Raw genomic sequence first — 20367 nt, forward strand, 5'->3', positions numbered from 1 at the left:
AAATTTGGTCGCGATTCATATGAAACGAACGAAGCTGGTCTTCAACAAACCGGTCTATTGTGGAATGAGTATTCTTGATATAAGTAAGACGTTGATGTACGACTTTCATTACGACTACATCAAACCAAAGTATGGATCCAGGGCAAAATTATTATTCACAGACACCGACAGTCTAATGTAGGAGATTGAGACTGAAGATTTCCATGAAGACATCAAGTCAGACGTTGAAGATAAGTTTGACACGAGTGATCATCCGAGTGGGACTCAAAGATGCAACAAGGAAGTCATTGGAATGATGAAAGACGAGGCGGCGGGGAAGATCATTGAAGAGTTCGTTGGATTGAGAGCTAAATTGTACAGCTTTAAGATGCACATTGGAAAAGAAGAGAAGAAGTGCAAGGGAGTGAAAAAGTCCGTTGTAAAAAAGAAAATTTCACATCAGGATTATAAAGACTGCTTGTTCAACGGAAAACCTCAGATGAGAAAGATGAATGTGATTAGATCACATCGGTATGAGATTTCCACAGAGACGGTGAATAAGGTGACCATGAGCGCGGAAGATGACAAGAGAGTGATAATAGAAGATGGAATTCACACTTATGCGCATGGTCACAGAAGAATAAAAGATAAATTAAAATGAATCCAGAAAATATTCCCTTCAACGCATTTATAGTCGGTCCCACGAACTCAGGAAAGACCAATTACTTGGTCGAAATACTAAGCAACGAATTCAGAGGAAAGTTTGATTACGTGATCCTTCTCTGTCCGACTTATATATTCAATAGGACGTATCAGGGTTTCGCCGAGGATGACCGAGATTTCTTCATCTTGCCTCCTCATCAAGATCAAATCGATGATTGGATGAGGATAGCGAGTTTCGTGTCTGAGGGTACAAATTCCCTGATCATTCTCGATGATTGCGTCAGTTCCAAAGATGTGAAAAAGAGGACGAATGAGCTGGTGAACTTGGCATTCAGCGCGAGACATAGTGGAATCAGTGTTTGGGTCATAACTCAGCAAATGACGAGCATCGCCAGGTCATTCCGCGAGAATATCACCTTTTTGGTCCTGTTCTATACTACTTCTCGGAGGGACATGAAAGAGATTTTTGACAATTTCGGAGGAGGATTGAGGAAGTTTGAGAGGTTGAAAAAGATTTCCGAGTTAAAGAAAAAGAAATATTCAAAACTATTTTTCTCCCTAAGACATCCTTTTGAAATTAACCGCGAATACTAAAATGGAAATGACTGAGCAAGAAGCCTTGAAAGATGTAATGAACATTCTTGAGACCGAACCCGAGTCAGGAGCGAGAGAGCGGCTGGCGGTCCTGGTGGCCAGTGGGAAGGCGAAAGAGATGACCGGAGTTGATCTCACCCAAGATCAAGTTAAGAGATTAAGTGAGAAGGATGTTGAGAAGTATTTCAAAAGATATGAGACTTCATTATCCTCAAAGACTTGTGACGCGATGGTTGATACCTTTCTTCAACTCAGTTGCAGATTGATATCCCATTTTCTTCCCGTTGATCGGAGTAAACTCTTGAAAGATCTGAATGAAAATTTCATGGTGAGAGAAGAACTCTCGATGATCGCTGGAAGATTGAGCCTGAACTATGGAGAGTACATGGCAGTGGTGAGTGCTGTCTTACTCACCGCGAAGAACGTAGAACTCGATAAGTCTGAAGAACTTGAAAATACTTCTGAAGAACTTGATAAGAACTTGTCTGAAGAAACTTAAGTAACTTCTTGAAAATATATATAACATGGATAGTGAAGAAATTAAAGAACCTGTGAAAACCATTGAAGAACCCGCTGAAACCGTTGAAGAAACCGTTGACTGGGAAAAGAAACCGGCCAATAAAGTAACCTCGACTGTGAAAGGACAAAACCCATGAAGGATCCGGGGAGAGTCGCGGCAGGAAAAAGGCTCGCAGAACATAACAGGAAAGTAAGAGATGCAAAGCTACAAGCTGCGCGTCAGAAAGGAACTGATATTGACTTCAATATTGACTTGACTGTTGAAAATGAAAATAAACTCTTCTCCTTCTTCTTCATTCTCACTCACTCAAGTTCTTGCAGCGGCGAGTATAGTTGTTTCTATCGCGGGAGTATATCTCAAGAGAGAGGAGTTGCAGCAGCTGACGCAACGCTCGTTGTCTCTCGTTGAAAGGATTAAGCCAGAGAGTGCGAGTGAAGCGACGGCGCCTGAAGTTCCGGCGAGAAGCGAGCGATGCGAAGATCGAACATCATCAAAAATATAACCCATGGATTAGCGACAGCGTCTGCGACTCAATCAAGCTATATTTATTATATCCTCTAAAATGTCTGGAAATAAGCTCGTAAAAAACATTGACCGATACCGCGACGATGACTGGAATAGCGGCTGGATATGGATGGGTCGCGAAAAAAGTCGTTAAAGAGCCGATGACTTCTGATCCTTCAGTGAGTTTAATGAATTACGTGAAATTCACGGTTGTTGTGGCGGCTTCGATCGCTACAAAACAGTACCTCGAAGATCAGAAGATTTTACCTAGTTAAATAAAATGTTGAGTTATATAATTGTTTCCGCCTTGAGATTTGCCACTTTCTGCTTATTCTTTGAAGCGGCGATGATCATATTGAGAAAAGAAATTCAAGATTATCAACTTCGAAAAGAAATTCGAGAAGAAATTGAGAATGAATAAGCACGAGCGATTTCATATTAATATTACTGTTTAACATTAAAATGGCGAGTATTGCGATAATGATTGGAGGAGCGATTATCAATGCCACCACATTCGTCGGAGGAAGTTATTTGGCGAGGTACTTGAGTGGAGAATCTGAGGCTGACAAAGAAAAGAAGCGTCATGATCTTGCCTTGGAAAAATATGAAAACGACTATCAGAAATATCAAGAAAACAGAACGAAGTTGCTGGATTGGATAGCCACTAATGACAAAATCAAAGATGAAGCGAAACAGAATTTCGAAAACACGGACTACGCATTGAAACTTTACAACCAGACTCATCAAGATCAGATGGATTTGAACGAGCCTCAGTTTTCAGACTTTTACAAACCGAGTGTTCAACAAAAACAGGGAGAGATAATTTACGTCGGAGCTTCGGCCCTGATGATCGGATTGGCAGTGAGCCATTTCCTGTAATAAAAAATGAGTGACAAGGGAACAAATTCCAATTGACAAATTCCAAGGTCAAAGGACACGACTTGGCCTAGGACGCCCATTATCTAACTACTACCAATCATGCACAGTTGACAGTTTAGTACTTTTATAAAGCACGAGGTTATTTCTGTCCAGTCGTAGCAATTTATGACCAAATAAGGGCATTGGTGTTTGTAACGAAGTCTTGTCGTACCTGTTTGACCACACCCCGCAAAAGTACTGAAAGGTAATCCCTCTGGAGAGGGGGAAAATGTATCGTAAAATAATCGTTTTCTTTGGCCATCGTAGCTTTATAGGAAATAACACAAACTGCAGTGAAAAACATGACAATAAAACGCATGTTGGAAAACAAAATCCTTTTATTTTTTAAAATTTGTAGTAGCTTTTAGCCTCTTTTATGTACAAAATTCATTTTATCTTGAATCATCAAGACATCGAGAGCTCCGCAAGGTGTCGCACTAGTTTGCTGAAGAGATAGACGACAATAGAAACAAGTGGTTTGGGATAAATGGCCACAAATATTACGAGTTTAACTGAAACTAAGGTTACAAACAAAGATTAAAATCTCTTCAGGAAAAGTGAGGTTAAAACTTTCGCCACCAGTAAAAACTAAAGTAAAATACTTCATAAGATATGTTGACAGTCTGCGGGTCGGTGACCGGGGAGGTGGAGGGAAAAAAGAACAAACACGTCTGAACGCTAAATGGCAGAAAAGATCTTCTTGCGACGATGGCAATAGTAGAAGTGGGCCGCGTGTACGAGATCTTTCGTACTTAACTGTGACGTGCTCATTTTTCATTGGACAGGAGACTTTCATTGTTGCCAGATTAAAACACAACCCGCAAACTGATAATACATAGGAAATGCCTCGCGATAAAATAACATTATGCTTTCGGTTATCGGCATAATGTTTGTTTTTAATTTGACGTTTCGTATGTTTCGACATACATCTTCAAAAGTCACCGTTTAGAATAGAAGTAACAACTAAATTTTATATTTAAGATAAGAAACTAATTAACAATAACAATGAGAGAAGCTGAGAAAATTTGCGTATTGAATTAGATACAAACTAGTAAAGATAAAGCTTTCCGCTGCTAACATTATCGTTATCGTTAACGATAATGTTTAGCTCTTTCACTAATTTTAGCATATTTATCGTATAAGCGTTGTATTTTGTTATATCTATGTTCTCAAAGATATTAGCCAATTTTAGCTACATAAAATTCGAGAGGAAATAAAGTATAAGTATGCGTGTATGTGTGTGTGTATGTATGTATGTATCTGTTGACGCGCAAAAAGCACGGAATTGGGGTATCCCCATATCCCCCTCCACTGACGTCACTGACACGTAACCAGAAGGGGGAAGGGTTCCATGTGCCCAGCCGTGGGATGGGGTATCCTGCTCCACTGACGTCATTGACACGTGACGAGCCGGGGAAGGTAATGTCACGTGACCAGCAGAAAGAAGGGTATTCCCTCCACTGACGTCATTGGCTCGTCACGTCATCGTTTTGCCCACCTTTCTTTGTCATTTTACTCAAACTTTTATTGGCAGACATTTTGAATTAATTAAAACGTGCTATTTACTGGTACCCCTACCTCATGAGCTCAAGGCATGAATTAACAACTCATGCCATAATCCCGGCGAGGGTTGAATGAACAGCTACTGAAAGTTTCAGCACCACATGAAACGCGAAGCCCTCCGAAAGAAAGCTAAGTAAACTGGACATTCTGCCCTACTGGAACCGAAGGGATAATGATTGTCCACCGTCAATTGGGAGTCCATATATTTCCATATAAAGAGTATTTTGTAGTGTTAGTGGGAATTACGAATTAACTTTCTACAGTGATTGCCAATAGGACGTGATAGGGTGTCAAAAGTGTATTCATCGCAATAAAACATCGTAGTCAATACACTTCCTCTACTCTTTTCGAACTCTAGGGCATGTTCTGTATTCTCAAAAATGTTTGGAAAAAAAGTAAAGAGATAACTCCTATTACAATCCATTAAATATTTTCGCTCGTGCGCGATATGTCTAAACACGTAACGTGACCGAATATTCCCCAGCTAAAACTGGGGGATATTCCCCAATTTTTAAAACTGCGCGTGTTGTGAAAAAGATTTGAAGGACAATAAAACTTGATAGCCTCCATTTGGCGCGAAAATATTCTCGGATATTTTCTGTTCCTTGAAGTTCACAGTTTTCCTCGAGCTACGCTCTCGGAAAACTGTTCGCTTGTCGGAACAGATCATGTCCATGGACAAATATCCTAGCATATTTTCGCGCCAAATGGAGGCTATTGTTCATTTATAATCGAGCAGGCGTCGTGACTGTATACATGCAGCCTGTTCATGTAAAAGCGAACATAACACACATATAAACCAGTTCCATGGTCTTTTGTTCCTTATCTGTAACTTCCTTTAAGAATCTAATTAATATTGCTCATATTCAAGACAAATATCTTATTCCTATCGGTTTTTTTTTGTTTTGTTTTTTTCTATTTAACCTTGAAAAGTAGATTAAACAATTATGATAATTAGTGTTATTGCTTCCGTAAACTAGCGATTTATTTTCTTCTAGGAATCCAATTGACTCCCAAACAGAAGCCATTCACTTTCGCTATGCCCAAGACGCGTCGTATGTCATTTCCTCTCTCTTAGCTTCGGGATTCAGATTTTTACACAACAACTGGTGGGCGACTTCGTTCTTACCATGTCCCCGGGGAACATTTTCTAATATCTTCACCAAAGGAACTGACGGTTGCTCAAAATGTTCCCCAGGTAAGCTATACAATGTACTTTGCAGCCCGGCGGTTTTCAATTCGCGCGATTATCTGATTATCTTTGGCATACACTAGTTATATTAGCTATTTAACTTTATTATATCTCTCAGTTAGTACGCGCGCTGTGATTGGTCAGTTTAGCGTGCCGTAATCTACTGTACGGCCCGCTAAAATTTAAAGCTATTTTCGTTCCCAAAATGTTTCGTGATTTATCGTCAAGTGTTGTTAACTTTTTTTTTAGCAAGTAAAAGTTAAAAACTTTCTTTTACTTCTGTAATTGTGTATTAAAACCTACCTACGACTTAAGAGTCACTTAACGACGATATTAAATTGAGTCGTTTTGCTTTCGAGGTGCGTCCGAAATTTGAAGCCATTCCGCTCGAATTTAAATCGGTTCCGAGCCCGTCAGACATACAGTAGAGAGATATAATAAATATTTTACTAACCTCGTTTCCTCGGTCCGTACTGTAAGTTACAGATCCTCGTTTTTCCCTTCGATTTATGTCCCGCGCGCCTCACACTTGGGTCATAAATCAATAGAGAAAAACTCGGTCCGTAACTTACAGTGGTAAGAGGTATATATGCAATGTTCTTGTTTTAAGAGCTTCTGCCTGAGAGACCGGGGCAGATTTCAGCTGATTTTCCTCAAAATCCATACACAAAGTCCTTATGCAGACTTGTGTACAATGCCAGTTTCAACTTCATTGATCGTTTTCAACCCGAGTTCTGGATATCAGCCCCATGGGTGTCCTGGCCAAATTTTGGGCCCTTTTCAACCGGTCAAGTTACTTGCATTCTGTGGTATGTTTTTATGGCTCTTATTTGTTTTCTTTCCAAGCCCAAAAGTCCGATATTCTTGTTGGTCTCTTGAGATCACATCTATTTAGTAATAAATGTCACATACTTCAACCTTACCACTCATAGGCTCCTTGAAATAATTCAAATGGATCTCCGTGGTACAATAGCAAATATCCATAACCATGTTCATGAACATTGTTTGGTACGGTGTTAAATCATATTAAGTACATAACTTCCTTAACAGGCGGATTTTACTCTGATGATGTTGGTTACGTTGGAGAAAGCTGCAAGAAATGTCCCAATGGATCTTTTGTACCATTTGACAAAACGCCAGGAACATCAAAGCAAGATTGCAAGTCCTGTCCAGAAGGTAACAATCGAACTGTCTTTCCGAAACCAAATGCTTGATTTTGATTGTACAAAGGACCTTAATGCCCGTTCCAAACGACGCTCCACTCAAGCGTCGACTTCACTAGACTCTCCAGCGAAGGCTGGTTCAGACGGCGTACTTGCGTCGAACTTAATTTAGGAAGACGGTGGTAACAATTTTCGACGAGAAAGTAGACTGCATTCTGAATTCAGAATATCTGTCCAAATCAAAAAAACAAAATTGCTAATATTTTACTGCAAGAAAAATATTTCGGGAAAGCAAATTCAATTGCAAGTGTCTCGGTAACTTCAACCTTCAAATGAGAAAACTCATTAACGGGGCTATTGTCACGAGCAAACACCAAAAAAGAATAAGCGCTAAAGAAGTACAGTTCCCTTGCTCGTGAATCGAAAACAAAAATGTGAGATTTGAAACGCGATGGAGTTCTTGTTACGTATATATTTTTTTTTCTATCGATGAGTTCAAGCTTCATGCATGACTGGTCTCACCACTCATTTTTGAGCCAATCACGAGTGCCGTTATATCAGACAAAAGCACATTTAGTAATTTATGCATTAGGTTTGGTACTCGAAGAGAACGGCCTTGATTGAATCAGCCGCCGCTCCAATATCGCATAATGCGACAGACCCTGCCGAACTTCTCCCTTGAGGGGAATCAATGATGTGATACTCACGAGAAGATTGGGAACTAAAACACCTGTTGTAAACACAAAATGGCCGTCGCATTTATCAATCCTTCCTTGGCTCCCCGGATCACCGTTTACTGTTCATACATGTATGTGTGCCGAAAGTTGTCTAAAAGAGTCCTTCAACAAACCTTTTAAGAGGACTCTACATGATTAAACCGGCTTCGAGGAAAACAATGGTCAGTAATACGAAGAACATCGAAGTATGTGACCGCCACGCTCGACACAAATGAAAAACGTATGAATGTACTTTATATACAAACCTACAGCTGGAAGGAAGAGCTGGCAGTTTTAATGCTACCTAGCTTTCAAGGATCGCTACAAAGGACCAAAACTTTAATCTTGAAGCCAGGTAAGAGATTTACGTGAATTTATCGGGGCACTTTACGAAGGCGCGTGTGTTAGTTACTCACTGGAATATTTTCAACATTTCCTGAACTTTAAGCGGTCGTTAGTTTTAAACACCTAGTGGGCAGACAAATTTTGTTATTATTTTAAATTAAGGGAGGCTTATACTTTCTATTCATGTAGTTCAGCAGTTTCAAACAGGTGCCACATTTTTAAAACGTGCCTTCAAAGTAGAGCTATTTTCGCGTTTGGTTCAAAACTCGATTTAACGGGTAGAAAATCTTCTTTTAACCGTTGAAGGAACAACATTTAATGTTAATTGCAACATTGCTAAACAAACTGCTATGATATATCTATAGTTGAATTGGGACTTTTGAAGGAATATTATTTTTTAGAGCGCCGGCAATGTGTGCTATTTTTCCAGTTTCGGCAGGCATGCAACTTGTGTCGAGCGTACCGAACTTCAATCAATCCTAGAAAACTTCAATTAGAATTTTTAATCAAATAAAACTCATTTTAGTAATTGATTAGGTAAGGGCTTCGAAATCCCAGCTTATGAGAAAAATTGAATTTTCGAAGTAAAATCAGTGGTCGGTTTAACAGAGACAGTCTCTTAAACGCCGCCCTTCTGCTGTACCCACTCAGTAGTTTGGCTCGGCGCACGAGTGGAGCGGCTTTTGAAAAGGGCCTAAGATGTCATTACCCCAACCTCGTTCTCAGGGCCTTCTTTACTTTCAAAAATGGTGGGCGGGAGAAGACGAGCCACCATTTTCAAATCGTTCAGGAGAAGGTCCCGGGGACAAGGTTTGTCATTACTCAGTCTTCGATGATACCACAAATATCCAAATTTTTTTCACATTATTCATTTTAACAAATAGCCACCTTTATAATGACGTCACGATCAAGGTCTTATTAATTTATGGTATAGATTATGACGCAAAAGTAAAAGGCATCATAATCCCTTTTATTTCAAGTAAAAATTGCTTTTCTGACATGCTGACATTTTAGAAATCTCTACCTCATAATTTGTTTCTCAAAAAAAACAATAGAATTTAGGAGGAGGAGATAAACTAAAGAACTGGTAAGGAGTTAAACAACAGAATTGAGAAGGAGGAAGTAAATAATGGAATTGAGTCACGGAGGAGCACTTACATCCAGTAGTGCACGCAATAACGAGATTTGACTCAAACTGAGTGAATGGTTGTGGATTTGACGATTTTTTGGGCGAATTTTAGTCAAATTTGTCAAAGCAAAAACAGGCTGTCGGGTTTGACGATTTTGGCAAATTTTCGCCAGCCATAATTATGCAAATTATCTCGTCAGATACAGCTCGAATATATTAGCAGAATTGGTGATTTTGTCGAAGATTGTACAAATTATCTAATCATACACGGTACGTCCTAAGATACACGCTTGACGAAATTTCGTCACCTTTATCACTTTCGCCAAATTCGTCGTTTTCGCCACATTGGTCAACTTTTTGGGGCCCTGCTAGCCAAGTAGTTGTTCACTTGTATAATTTTGGCAACGAGTTTGGCAAAATTTCGTCAGATTTGTCACCTTCGCCAAATTCGTCGCTTCCGCAACATTCGTCAACGTTTTGGGGCCCTTCTAAGCTTGTTATGTCTAGTCAGCCGTGTAATTTTGTCAACAGACTTGGCGATATTTTGTCAAATTTGCAATTTGCGAAAAGTTTCCACAGTTTGTCAGGTTTCGTCAAATCCGTCAACATCGTCGACAAGATATTGTCAAATTTAGCTCCCATTTTCGTTCATGCATGTATTTCTGGAGCTACGAGAAGGAGAACGAGGAGGTAAACTGCAGAACTGAGAAGGAGGAGGAAGAGGAAGTAAAAAACAGAGTTGGGGAGAAAGAGGAGGAGAAGGGAAATGAGGAGTAGGAGGAACATGAGGAGGCGGTAAACAGTAGAATTGAGGAGGAGCAGGAAAAGTGGAGGTAAACAATAGAATTAATTGGGGAGAAGGAAGAGGTCAACAATAGAATTGAGGAGAATGAGAGACGACGAGGACGGCGATGAGGAGGGGAGAAAGCAATAGAATTAATGAAGAGGAAGAAGAGGAAGAGTAGGATGTGCTGGTGGAGGAGGTAAAGAATAGAATTATACTGGGCCTGAAGCCTTCAAAAATGTGAAACATTACACGTCAGTTTCCGAAAAGCGTCGAATAGGTCGGGTTTGACTTGTCCTGTTTGTCAAATAAAAAAGTTTATGGGAAAGATAATGTGCAAAGATACGTGAACAGTAAAAACAATAAATCCGATTGTGTTCCATTTATGACGTTGTCTCAAGAAAGATGTCAGTGGTTTCGATTGATTCATCCATTTATTTGCATGGTTGCACAAATGATGGATCTTGTTAAACGGTCTGGGTGGAATCACTGTTGCGACAGGCTCGAAACGTGATCGATCAGCCACCCGAGAGAATAATCTGTTGTTATTCGCTGGTGTTATTCGTATCTCAAAGTAGGCATTTATGAAAGACTGGTCAATAAAAGTGTAATCTATCTCACAAAGGCTGGAATCTCTTTTTGTTTGTTTGTTTGTTTGTTTTGCACTTAATTCAAATGGGAAATGGCGCGTCTCACAACGTGAACATAATATTTTGAAAACATAATAGATCGGTGGTAACCAACCAGCGTTTTTATACCCACGTTCTCATGCTGTTACCTATATCGAATATTTGTTTTCTGACGTGTTGACAGTTTATTAGAGATTTCTGCCTAATTAAACTGCGATATTTTGTAACCGACAACTTGTGATGCCAATGTATTTTGGCATCGATCTTTAAAAGGAGAAGGTGAAATTGTTAAGCTTGACAAAGTAGTTAGAAAAAAGCATGATAAGTAGGCGGCTCCGTTCGTAGTAAAAACCCGAACAAAAGAGGAAGTAATTTCTAATTTCAGCTTTTTAATGAGACAATTCGTCTTTAAATTAAGTTGGGTCTTATGCCATTGTACTTTTGAACGCCAATTTTTTGCGTCATAAATTATCCCATAAATTAATAAGATCTTGAACATGAAGATATCTGAAAATAATACTTTTATTCCTGCTCCCAGTTTGCTCCCCCAAAATGGGGCTAGTTCTAATGACTCTACACTAATCTGGTTGAGACAAATTTCGTCATCGGAAGTATGATTTGAAAACCCCATGTTTCTATTGTAACTTCCTGTTGTAAAATCAAACTATTAACGCAACCACCAGTTACAAATTTACTCGCCATAGTTACAGAGATGACTTACCGAAGTTGATTTATAAGTGTAACTTCCTAAATAGCGTCAATTGATCAAGTATCTCCAACTTTTCCATAATTTTGATACCGAATTTTAAAATGACGTATTTCGTTTGACAGTGTTGGAAGGAAAATATCAAGAAATCATAACCATCGCTTTTAAATCTCACAAATGATTATGGAAATAGATCCTAAATAAACTGTGATGATCACATTCGAGGTTATTTGTATAGAAACGTTTTCAAGAACACGAAAGTAGACACTACTTGACAAAAGAAAAGTGCATTTGAGCAAAAACTCATCATGTAATAATAATAATAATAATAATAATAATAATAATAACGACTTTATTTCGGCATTTCCACAAAAGATAAAATGGCTCTTCATCCGAAAGTAAAGCTAACTACCTTACTAATACCATAAGAAGCGAGGAAGGTAAAACTAATTAATATAAAACTTGTCACTAGTAGGTCCGTAGCGGAGAGTCGCTTCTTAACATAGTTGGTCATTTTGGAAATGTTTATCAATAGGCGGATGGAATCTGGAATTATCGGACTCAAATGTTATGAAAACAAAATATAAGGACTATTTTAAAGGTCGCTTTGATGCAAGGAAAACGAAGTGAACTGTTCAAGTGCGAGTATATCGCTCTTTAGGTGGCGTATATTATTCTATCCATTTAGAACAAGTTCAGTTATAATGAAGCAATATTCTACAGGCATTTCCCTAAAAATCAATTTGCAACTCTTATAAATATTCAACAGGAACAGAAACTGACTTCTTTGCTGGACATCGTGCTTGCGTATGTTTGGAAGGATTTTATCGAACTCATATGTTTGAGAAATGTCACAAATGCGTAGGAGGACTGACATGCAGAGATGACTACGCTTCTTTAAAATCTGGTTATTGGTGGGAATGGCGGAACAAGACACACACAGATCGTTACAGACATTTCATTGCGAATCTCCTGGCAATTTCGCCAGCATTAGATGTTTCCGGTGTTCAGTACCCTTTTCCGATTCCGACGCCTTACAGATGTCCAAGAGAAGAGTCTTGCAAGGGTGGTTTGGATTCCCCGTGTGAAAATGATTACGAAGGTCCACTCTGTGACGTTTGCAGCTCAGGATACTATAAGCAGTTTCAAACGTGCGTACAATGTCCTTCAAAGAAATGGATTGTGGGACAGTTATCGATCATTGCAGTTATTGCAATTATAATAACTGCGGTTTTACTGTGGACAATCAAGAAAAAGAAAGCGGAGGGAGAGAAATCCACCCTAATAGACATGTTTTTTTCCAAACTTAAGATCATAATTGGCTTCTATCAGGTTACTCATGGGTTACTTCAAGCCTTCTCCTACATAAAATGGCCAGGCTCTCTGCAAGCAATTGGGAGATATTCAGAAATACTGCGGATGGATGTACTTCAGATCGCACCAGTAGGCTGCCTTTTCACGCGGTTACAAGTGAATGCTTTTGTAAGTCTATTTGCGATTATGGCAATAAATGCTGCTGCCATTGGTATTTCCGTTGCCGTTTATGGAGTGCGTAAGGCAATAATCTTATGGAGTCGAAACCTACAGAATGACGATAAGTCACGGAAAATCTCAGAAATAAAAGAGCTCGTGTTCAAGAATTTGTTCTTCTTCTTGTACTTGACTTACCTCAGTACGTGTGCCCAGACAGCCAGTGTCCTACCAATAGCTTGCCACAAGCTTTGCCGTGATGATAAAGAGGAATTGTGCCTCAAGTACATGAAAGCGGATTACAGCATACAATGCCAAGGGACAAAGTACAATCATTGGCTTCTTGTCGCCTATGTCTCCACTGCTTACATCATTGCCCTCCCGGTCTGTTCATTCATTGCCCTTTGGAGGAAGCAGAGAGCAATGGTAGCTACTATGGAAGCGGACGAACTTCAAACGTCGGTATCTGGAATGGAATTGATCTCAGGATTGCGTTTTCTTTTCGAAAACTACGAACATCGCGCGTGGTATTGGGAATTAGTTGAAACGTCTCGTAAAGTAATCCTCACATCTGGGCTGATTCTTGTAGGACAAGAGAGCAGGTCCTACATTGGTTTGGCGTGGGTCATTGCCGGGATGTACGGAATGCTATTTTCATGGATCAAACCCATAGCGGATGTTACAGAGAACAGATTAATGGCGACGTCCCTTGCCGTTACTGTTGTCAACCTTGGTGTTGGAGCCGTGAGTAGAATACCCGCGGAAAACATATCAGCTTCGATCGACGCGGACATGGACGCGGTTTCACTCAAGATTTTGATATTTGGAGCAAATTCTTTGGTTATTTTCCAACTTGTAGGTAAGATAATAGTACCAATAACATTCGGATTGAACCGGAGCTCTACAAACGACCATACTTTCATGATATTCGAGTAAGTCGGTCGGTGAGGCGGGTAGGTGATAAGTGGCAGAATTAAGCATCAAGGAAAAAATTGCTGGGCTTGCTCAGTTTATGATTCCCTCGTTTCTTCAACCTTTCTATCTTACTGTTTCTATAGTACGTTACTAGTGAAAGATCACAAATCTGTAGTTGTGGATCGTAAAGAAAGCATTTCGGCCTACTATGGATGGTCCAGTTTTATTCCTGTAGCTTCAACCCAACTCAGCCTGGGAGAGGAGGGCTAAAAGAGTCTGCACTGATTTAAACTTTTGTTCACGCACCTCAGTATCGTAATCAAATTGATTCGAATGTTTCTACGATATGCCAGGATTTATTTTCGTGTGCCGATTGTTTGGGCCTGTGAAGTGACATTTCTATGGCAATCCAAATCTAGCGGCATTTCAAGATAAAATTTCTGTTTTTGGATTTCAAAAAAACAAAACAAAAAAAAATCTCTTAAAATCTTTACAATTATTTAACAGATTTGTTTTTTAAATCAGTTTTGGGGGTCGTCTGATGCTATTTTTGACAAAATTCTTAATCTACAATGGCGGATTCAAGGTGGTGTAAAGTTTCAACATTAAAAGACCTGATTTTGATTTTTTGATTTTTTGTAACATATTAAAAAGCATTGAAATAAAAACGCAAGTATAGTATGCTGGGTGCAAATATTTTAATCTTCGATCGTCTTCCATCCGATCCTTGGTGAAAAGACGCGGAGCGCCAGTGTTTCAAGATTTCTGAAAGTAATCTTTTTATTTAATTCCTTCAGAAAAATTGTTCCTTTTCAACGTATGACATTATTTATGCTACTTCTGGTTTATTACTTTACTTTGTTATATCAAACTCCTTGGTTTGTCGTTTTTATCAGCTCAGTACGCAGTGTTCCTGTATGGCTACATCAAAGAATGGCGCAAAAATCCACATTGGTCCTTCTCATGCTGTCTGGCTTTACTCCTGCCTCTCAACGATTTGCATGGAGAATTACTCGGATTAGCAGGAGCAAACGTTCTTAAAAACCAGCTGCAAACCGGACAAATTGAAAAGCCTAGCCTCACCGCTGCCGTAAAAGACAGTGGAGCAATTGATGTCACCCTTGAGGAAGTTGAACAAGAGGATGGTAACAAAGTAGAGATACAGGACGAAAATCATCAAGATGCCCTGCACAGGCACCCAAGCCGTCATCAAGGAACCCAAACAGAAATATCCTCGGTTCCTATGACTGTTGTCCTGGTACATGGGCCAAAAAGGGATTCAAATGGGGAACGACTGTGAGTGGTTTGATCTGGGTCGCCTAGCCGTTAGTGTGTCAGGCAGTCATTCAGTTAGTCAGTCAGCCTGTTCGATGAATTCCAATGAAGGTTAGATAGAGCACAAGGACTTGCCAATTAGCTAGCGACGTGCAAACACACAACGCAAGTATGCGTTCTCTTTCTTCTCCGTGGCTGCGTAGTCGTTGAATGTGAGAACAAATGCAAACAAACGAGATCGAAAGCCAAAGCCAGTCCCTGGTTTGATTCCAAGCTGAAATATAGTTAGAGGGCATTCGTACTTGGTACCACTACTTTGGCTTAGGATTGTTTTGCAAGTGTAAGGAGCAGGTGAAATATGCCTTCGTTGATCTGTTTAGTTTTGAACTGCTTGTCTACTAAACAATCTCCAAATTGTGTCGCGGGCATTTAATACATGTTTTTGTCTATTAAGTTTATTAACAAATAACTGCCTTCTTCTTCAAGGTCTCCGGACTCCTTCCAAGCAAGCAAGGATTACAGTATTGACAAGTAGCTGAGAAAAACGCGACGGAGTAGTTATTAAAGCAATTTGCTTCGAGATTTAGTAATTAGACTAGACATGGATATTCCATCGAAACGTTTTGTTATTTAATCTTTGAAAACATTTCAGTAGAAGTCTGAGTGAGTAAAATATGATAAACACGTCATTCAGGAGAAACCAAACATTTACTCCTGGAATTTGAGTTATCTTAACTAAAGCTTAGCCAGGACTTTTCTGCCCTTTAATTTGTGACAAATTTGTAATATTTAAAAACATTCCCAGCTTGTGAAACGACTCTGAAACTGTGCTGGTACTCTTTTCTTTTTTTGTCTAGTGGAGGTGGTGTCGGGTGAGGCAAAGGATTAAGAGTTGTGCGAAAGCGGTGAATCGAAGCTACATTTTGACCGTTATGCCATGGTGTTGCTGCGTTGTAATGTCAGTAAACATAGGATGTGGTCACCACAAAATGAAGCACAAAAATGTCTTAATACGTAGTTCTGGCTCTTCGCTGTCCCTCCACCACCCGCTGTCACCATAATTTAACCCTAGTGATAGGCAGATTGCCTCTGAGAAAAGAAAAAGTAGAAAGTAGTTTTACAGTAATTCCATATCTTTATCAATCTTAATACCAATGTATTTATCACGCATTCTATTTCATATATTCAATGAACAAGCGCTAAATAAAAAAAAACCGTCGCAGCTAAAACTTGTTCTATTTTGCTCTTTTATCTAGTTTATTTGCATGTTTGCCGGCATTTGACGATATAATATGAAAAAAAATAGGATTTTGTTAAAAAAAAAGATCGGTTGCTGATTGGCTAGGACAGTTAAATGCTTTAATTAGATACTCCTAAAACAGTAAAATCTACACTAGGAGGTTTAAAGTTAAACTAAAATTTATATTTACAATAATAAAACCTAATTTAAATTTAAGAACACTCTAATCTAACTAGTAATAAGACTAAACATCAAAACAGTTATAAATTTACACTAAGTGCACACTGTCCATTTGTATAATTAAAAAGGGCTGGTAGGGATAAGCTGATAACTGAAAGCAGTTGAAAAGATTGGCAATAGAAAAAAAACTCTGAAAGACATATCACTAATCAACGGATTGTTTCTACTTACATGTAGAGGGAAAAAATACTAAATTCTCATTGGCCGAGACAGAGCTCATCTTTTATTTTATCTTTTGAGGGCAAAATTTCTTTAACTTGTTTTTTTTTTAGATCTTCGTCGACAACGGCGTAGATTACTGCTTTGCTATTGTTTTGAACAATGACGTCTCGTTTCGAGCGCAAATTCCATGAATTTACCGAAGATCTAAGGGAGATGAGCAAATAAATAGACCTAAAGTAACAGGAAAAAAAATACGATTTGACAATCACTTGATTTCTTTCCATCGTAGTTTTGCTAGCAGAGCCGGATTAGTCATCACACTGTCTTTGCCTTGCGTATTAATTGTTTTGATGGACAACGTCTGAGAAGTTATAAAAGATTATTCATGCACTGTTGTGGCACCGTCAAAAAATATACTCCAACCTCGTTCCCAGGCTCTCTCTCCTCTGCCTTCCTTGTCGTTGGGAGAAAAACCCTGGTTTCGGCTGGTAACCTGACCACCTGTGACACAAACTTTTCCACCTGGGTAGAGTGAACGAAAAACTTTTGTCGATCTCAACTGATGCGATGGAAAAGCGATCGCTGCTCATCGCATTATCAAACCATACAAGGCAAATGCACATTTGAAATTCTCCAGTCCTATTCTAAGCTTCACCAGGAACCCATTACCCGGGGCGTGCAATTTCTATATATTCGTGCAACGGCCTTCTCACAAGTAGTTTTATTTTTAGATACGCCTTTCCCGCGAACATTACTGTTTCCGGTGACCTCTGCATCGAAACAAACCTGATAAAAGAAATGGCGGCCAAGCTACGATTTTTTTTTTTTTTTTTTGCACTTTATTCCGTTCTCCGCTTGTCGTTTTCCATCATTCCAATCCAGCCCTTCCATCAGATGGCCTTCCCACAGTACAATACGTTTTATTTGCACTTTCCAGTTGCGGCATACCTTTGCATAAGCTAATCTGTGAGTGCGAATTTACAAGAGTCTACCTTCGATATATTACTCTGACAATTTTCACGATGGTCAAATAGGTCTTAAGTAGTATCGCAAAACAATGGAAAGGTCTGATCGGGATATAGAAACTCCTATTTACACAAAGGAATTCTCGGAAGTTGAAGAGTCAGGTATGTTTGTCTTCGGCGGCCGAGGAAGGTCCAGAGGATTACAATAATTCTTCAGTTGACAGGGGCGCTTCAATAAAGAAAGCCTTACGACGAAGCCTAGAGCTAGGACAAGAACTAAAATTACCGCAGGCGGCATCGAAGGAATCTTCACTGAGGTAAATTACGGAAGGAGATGAACGGCTGCGGGAATGGAGTCAAGTTGTAACCAGTGAGGGTTACGTTTTGCGAGTTGCGATCTCTCGTGTCAGATTTGTCGCCCTTCCCTGGATGTCTTGTGGAACAAGAACCCGCGACACAAGAACTAATGTTGGCCCTAATTTACTTCTGTACAGCAGGACGTTTCCATTAAAGTGTACAGCCCATATCCGGCCGCTTTGCATGCCCAATTGCACTTGGTTAATGTCCTTGCTCTGTTTCGTGTTTAATCCGGAACTTGGCTTTGACTTGCTTAGGAAATTCTTAGTTTTTTTCCCTTCTGAACCTATGTGTTCTTAAATCATGTCTCGCATTTGCATTTTAGTGCCGCCCTCTCGTTTCCCAAGGGGACATCCATTCTGTTGCTTACGCATTCTAGTGTAATAATTACACTTTCTGAAAAGCTATGTCTTCCCGCAAGCGCTCGTCTAGTAGCACCTCACGCGGTAGACCCAAGAGGGCTCGTTTGCTGCCCTCCGCCTCAACAGTAACGGTTGTCCCACCTGAAACCGCTACAAAGCCTAGTTCCAACGTCGACATGGAGGCTTTGACGGTTACAATCACAGCCGCTGTAACTAGCGCAGTGCAAGCCGCCATGAAACCGCCCGATCTGTCCACTGACACGTCAGCTACCGATGAAAGCGCAGGTACAACGGCTCCCGTCTCAGTGGAAGAGGCGCTCTCTGGCCATTTGGCGATCTTGACATCCTCCACAGCATGTACGACGGAGCCCGACCCTTCAGGGGCTTCTTCTACCGTTGCTAATTCAGATAAACTAGTTTTCTCCAGTCTTGCCCTCGAGCTAGGATGTGGCGTTACGGGTCCGTAAATTGAAACAAAAGTATTGAAGGCAGATATCCGTTGATTAATATGAGCGATCTTTTTCAGAGGCTTCCAAGGCTCGAGAGTAAGCTGTGCCCTCGAGCTAGGAGTCGTAGTATTGATGGATATAGAATAGCTGTCAGTACCTGGTGTTACTGAGAGTAGAAGGCCGAAATCTACATACTCATCAGCACAAACGTTGCCCCTGATCTTATCCGGTTAAGTTTCCTCACGAAGCACCTAAACTTATGAAATATTGCGAAATCGTAAGAGACATTGCCTTTAAATTCGGCGACTGGTTATTTTACGACGAGAAATTTCTTCTTTTACGGCAAAACGCCCCCACTAAGTATCCTTGGGATGCACTGCATTAGGAGCTTATGGCTAAAGGTGACATTTCGGGGCCGACAAACATTCTGTATAGGCGACAGGCCCCAAGGTAATCGAACCCGTTCCCACCAATCGCCATTTCCGAAAGGAACATGCTGGACCTTTCAAGCAGGTCGCCTCTGCGGGGGTGGATGCAAATTCAACTTCAAATGCTACAAATGTGGAGCCAAGCACCCCGCAACACGCTGCAATGTCGACGGTCAAAAACGCGCTAGTGCACAATCACCCTCCCAGTCTTTCCCACAGTCTTCCACAGCCAACAACGCCCGTCAGAGCCGATCGACTTGGGAAACTCTTACATGGCTACCCTTTCCCTTTAAAAGGCTACTTAATGAGTGGTTTCAACTCGGGTTTTCGAGTACACTTCCAAGGGGAGAGGCGAGTTTTTGAGCCTCCTAATTTAAAGAGTGCCATTGCACGGCCCGGCAATGCACGCGATAAACCCACCGAGGAAATTAACGCTGGACGGATAGCAGGTCCTTTCCGTAAGCCTCCTTTCCCAGACATGTTTTGCTCACCTTTAGGCATAGTCCCCAAGAAAACTTCCTCGGAATTCAGATTAATTCAACAGTTGTCATTTCCTCGAGGTTCCTCTATAAATGATTCCGTATCTTATGCCACATTTAGCGACGCTATTTCTTCCCTAAAGCGCACAGGGCAAGACTGCTTTATGACTAAAACCGACATAAAGTCAGCCTTTCGAATTATCCCGATACACCTAGACGATCACCATTTGCAAGGTATGAAATAGGAAAGCCGTTATTATTGGCCGTTTTCACACTAGAGACGGATAATCCGTCTAGACGGATTATCCGTCTGCTACATTTTCCGTCTTGGTATGGGCCGTTTTCACACTAGAGACGGATTATCCGTCTAAGGCCGGTTATCCTTTCAGCACGGATAATCCGTCTTAGTGTGAAAACGGCCAATCGGACGGATATGAGTAGACGGATAATCCGTCTAGAGGGATTATCCGTCTCTAGTGTGAAAACGGCCATTATGATCGTTACCTACCCATGGGCTGTTCTTCTTCTTGTGCCATTCTTGAAGTTTTTAGCACTGCCCTAGAGTGGATAGCTGTCCATCGCCTTGGAGGCTCTAGCGTACTACATACACTAGACGATTT

At 40.3% G+C, this 20367-nt stretch overlaps 2 protein-coding genes across 2 annotated transcripts; both read left to right on the forward strand.

Annotated features, from left to right (window-relative positions):
- Positions 1-12168: 12168 nt before the first annotated feature.
- Positions 12169-15683, forward strand: LOC145488089 (uncharacterized). Its single transcript, XM_081466872.1, has 2 exons — positions 12169-13734; positions 14687-15683. The coding sequence occupies exons 1-2, from the start codon at positions 12243-12245 to the stop codon at positions 15088-15090; spliced, it is 1896 nt and encodes a 631-aa protein (XP_081322998.1). The 5' UTR covers positions 12169-12242; the 3' UTR covers positions 15091-15683.
- Positions 15684-17777: 2094 nt separating this feature from the next.
- Positions 17778-19663, forward strand: LOC145488144 (uncharacterized). The gene has a single exon (XM_081466940.1). The coding sequence runs from the start codon at positions 18436-18438 to the stop codon at positions 18856-18858; it is 423 nt and encodes a 140-aa protein (XP_081323066.1). The 5' UTR covers positions 17778-18435; the 3' UTR covers positions 18859-19663.
- Positions 19664-20367: the final 704 nt, after the last annotated feature.

This window comes from Orbicella franksi, chromosome 5, assembly GCF_964199315.1.
Source record: "Orbicella franksi chromosome 5, jaOrbFran1.1, whole genome shotgun sequence".
Taxonomy (NCBI): Eukaryota; Metazoa; Cnidaria; class Anthozoa; order Scleractinia; family Merulinidae; genus Orbicella; species Orbicella franksi.

Excerpts from the sequence above, each read along its gene's own strand:
- LOC145488144 (XM_081466940.1), top strand. The coding sequence starts at position 18,436 with ATGTCTTCCCGCAAGCGCTCGTCTAGTAGCACCTCACGCGGTAGACCC.
- LOC145488089 (XM_081466872.1), top strand. The coding sequence starts at position 12,243 with ATGTTTGAGAAATGTCACAAATGCGTAGGAGGACTGACATGCAGAGAT. Across the intron at positions 13,735-14,686 it reads GGTTATTTTCCAACTTGTAG|CTCAGTACGCAGTGTTCCTG; the intron begins GTAAGATAATAG and ends CGTTTTTATCAG.